This window comes from Bison bison, unplaced genomic scaffold (assembly GCF_000754665.1).
Source record: "Bison bison bison isolate TAMUID 2011002044 unplaced genomic scaffold, Bison_UMD1.0 scf7180017864032, whole genome shotgun sequence".
Classification (NCBI taxonomy): domain Eukaryota; kingdom Metazoa; phylum Chordata; class Mammalia; order Artiodactyla; family Bovidae; genus Bison; species Bison bison.
Window position 1 is genome coordinate 387,642 of NW_011494604.1, and position 3,143 is coordinate 390,784.

General features: G+C 49.2%; 1 protein-coding gene across 1 annotated transcript in view; it reads left to right on the forward strand.

Moving 5' to 3' along the window:
• The window catches only part of CASR (calcium-sensing receptor), an 89,560-nt gene extending 87,428 nt beyond the window's left edge, over positions 1 to 2,132 (forward strand). Inside the window, 2 exon segments of the mRNA XM_010834252.1 lie at positions 1 to 291; positions 294 to 2,132. The exon segment at positions 1 to 291 is cut by the window's left edge and continues 31 nt beyond it. Of these exon segments, the coding sequence (XP_010832554.1) occupies positions 1 to 291; positions 294 to 688 (686 nt within the window). The 3' untranslated portion in view covers positions 689 to 2,132.
• Positions 2,133 to 3,143: the final 1,011 nt, after the last annotated feature.

Sequence of the window (3,143 nt, forward strand, 5' to 3'; positions counted from 1 at the left end):
AGGTCTACACCATCCTCTTCAAGCCTTCCCGGAACACCATCGAGGAGGTGCGCTGCAGCACCGCGGCACACGCCTTCAAGGTGGCCGCCCGAGCCACGCTGCGCCGCAGCAACGTCTCCCGCCAGCGGTCCAGCAGCCTAGGGGGCTCCACGGGATCCACCCCCTCCTCCTCCATCAGCAGCAAGAGCAACAGCGAGGACCCGTTCCCGCAGCAGCAGCCGAAGAGGCAGAAGCAGCCGCAGCCGCTGGCCCTGAGCCCGCACAACGCGCAGCAGCCACAGCCGCGGCCACCCCCCCCCCCCACCCGCAGCCACAGTCGCAGCAGCCGCCCCGATGCAAGCAGAAGGTCATCTTCGGCAGCGGAACCGTCACCTTCTCGCTGAGCTTTGACGAGCCTCAGAAGAGCGCCGTGGCTCACAGGAATTCCACGCACCAGACCTCCCTGGAGGCCCAGAAAAACAATGACGCCCTGACCAAACACCAGGCGTTGCTCCCGCTGCAGTGCGGAGAGACGGACTCAGAATTGACCTCCCAGGAGACAGGCCTGCAGGGCCCTGTGGGTGAGGACCACCAGCTAGAGATGGAGGACCCCGAAGAGATGTCCCCGGCACTTGTAGTGTCTAATTCCCGGAGCTTTGTCATCAGTGGCGGAGGCAGCACTGTTACGGAAAACATGCTGCGTTCTTAAAAGGGAAGGAGAAAGCCAGTTCAGGGGGAATCCAGGCAGTTTCCCCGGGATGACCTTCTCCACAGGGATGAGGAACTGCCCCACCCCCCCTTCCTCCAGGAAGGAGGGATAAGACCCACCAAATGCTTGGAACTTAGTTGCACTGCTATAAACGACAGTGAATGAAATAATGTCCCCCTTAAAATTAAAAAGAGGGGAGCGGTGTGCTTCTGTGGTTAGGTTTATCAGAGTGCTGAGATCCCTATAGTCAGGTTCGCCTTTCCTATCCCTGCTTCCATTCTCCTCTTCTGTTCTATCCCATCCAACAGTCCGGAGATAAAACCATGGCTTTAAGATACCCACCTATTCCCCCTAGGGTCTTATTTGTTGTTTTTGTTGCTGTTGTTTTGGTTTGATTTTTGTTTTTAATGTTGAAACGTCTGCCCTGAACTTTGCAGACAGCCTGGTCCAAAAACAAACCTGTGCAGAGTGACAGGACCTCCTATGGGCACCACTAGAGTTGAGTGCGAAAGACAGAATGTCGCCAGCGCTGCCCAACACCTTGACAGTGGGAAGAACTTGAAATGTCCAGAGCTGTAAGATGAATGTGTCCCCTCCTATTTATGAAAACTGTTAAATATGTGGTTTCCTACTTGCTGCTGCTGTCACGTGACATGGAGAAAGTTAGCATCCATCCTCCAGCAGTATGTCTGATCTTGTCCAGAGTGTGATGGTGATGCCACGTTTAGATTCCAATATCTCAGGAATCACCTCAGCCTGCATGAATCCAATGAGCTGTATCTGTAATTAATATTGTCATATGTAGCTTTATCCTTAAGAAAATGTGTTTGTTTTAATAGTCCGTGGAAAATATAAGCTGGAAAAAATGTCCCAGTCTGGTTGATATAAGGCAGTATTATTGAGTCCCATTTTCTTTGCCCACCCCACCACCCACACCCCAATGAGCTAAGCCCTAAATGAGCCCTTTCAGGGCTCAGGGATCCAGAAGCTCCCTCTTTCTCCACCCCAAACGCTTCCTGAAGTCAGATCCATGCCTTTCCCTGTGAAGAATAAGCTCCCAGTCTCTGACCTCCTACCAGTTTCTGGGGTAAGAACACGTGGTTCCAAGAGAGCTCTCATGGGATATTACTCTTGGCACCCCCCAATGCCATACTTAGGTTCCCTCCAGCAGTGGGATCTGTCCATGGGTAGTTACAAGATTGAACGTTGAATGGCATACTGCTGAACAGTCAGTTCTGGAGCTAGAGAGGCCTGGGGTCAAGTGCTGGGTTTGTCACTCACAAGTTGGGTGACCACAGGCAGGGAACCTTGACCTCACTCAGCCCCAGCTTCTTTGTGTCTAAAATGGAGGTAATAATCATCCTTTTCCCGCAGAGCTCTTATGTGGGTTAAATGAGATAAATGTATGTAAAGTATTTTAGCATGGTACCTAGCCCATAGTAAGCACGCAATAAATATTAGTTAATATTATTACTGATATTGTAATTTCTTTCACTTGTTTAAAATAGAAAACAACACATTTATTTAACCATTCACACTTTAACAACAAACCCACTGATCACACTAACTTTCTCCATAATAAGCCCAAGAACTCTACGGCCCAGTCCAAGGGGTCCTGAACACCATAGCTCATGGTGAAGCCGAACATCAGTCCCCTAAGGGACCCATGCTCCCCCACCTCTGTGGTGTCAGAACCAAGATGTCCAACACCAAGGGAAGACCATCCCAGTCTGGCAGCTGACTCTCAGATCTCTCTAAATGCTGCTTTTAAGCCAGTCAAACCTGTGTGACACCACAAAGTCTACAGTTCTTGATGACTTCCTGACCATTTTCTTCCAAAAGGGCCACCTTTCCTTGATTTTTAAAATGAAAATGAATTGTGGAAGGGACTTCCCTGGTAGGCCATGCTGCCAATGCAGCAGACACAGGTTCCATCCCTGGTCAGGTACTAAGATCCCACATGCCACACGACGAGGCCAAAAGATTCAAAAAATTAAAGTTGAAAGTTAAAAAAAAAATGACCTGTGGAAATTACAATTGTCAATCTGGATGAAAAGACACTAGAGGGTGTCATGTAGGAGACACAGAGAAGGTCTCACACAGGAGGACCTGCGGCATCTGCTTCCCCAAACCAGACCCAGCCTGCCACTCCCACCCTGATCACACCTCTGAGCAAGGCCCAGAGCAGAATGAAGACTTACATTTAACATTTTACTTGGACTTTTTTTTAAAAAAGGCTGAACATTTGATGGCCTTGGCTTTAATTTTTCTATTTGGTTGTTTTAAATACAAGCTTTTATCTTATTTTTATTTTGCTGGTCCAAGCAGCCAAGTGGAAACAGCTACTTTGCAATGCAAAATGCCACACACTCATCCTTCCCAAGTTTGCTTTGACAAGTGGCTCACCCTCAAGGCTGAGCTGGAGGAAGAGGTTTCCCAGGGAAAACACACCATT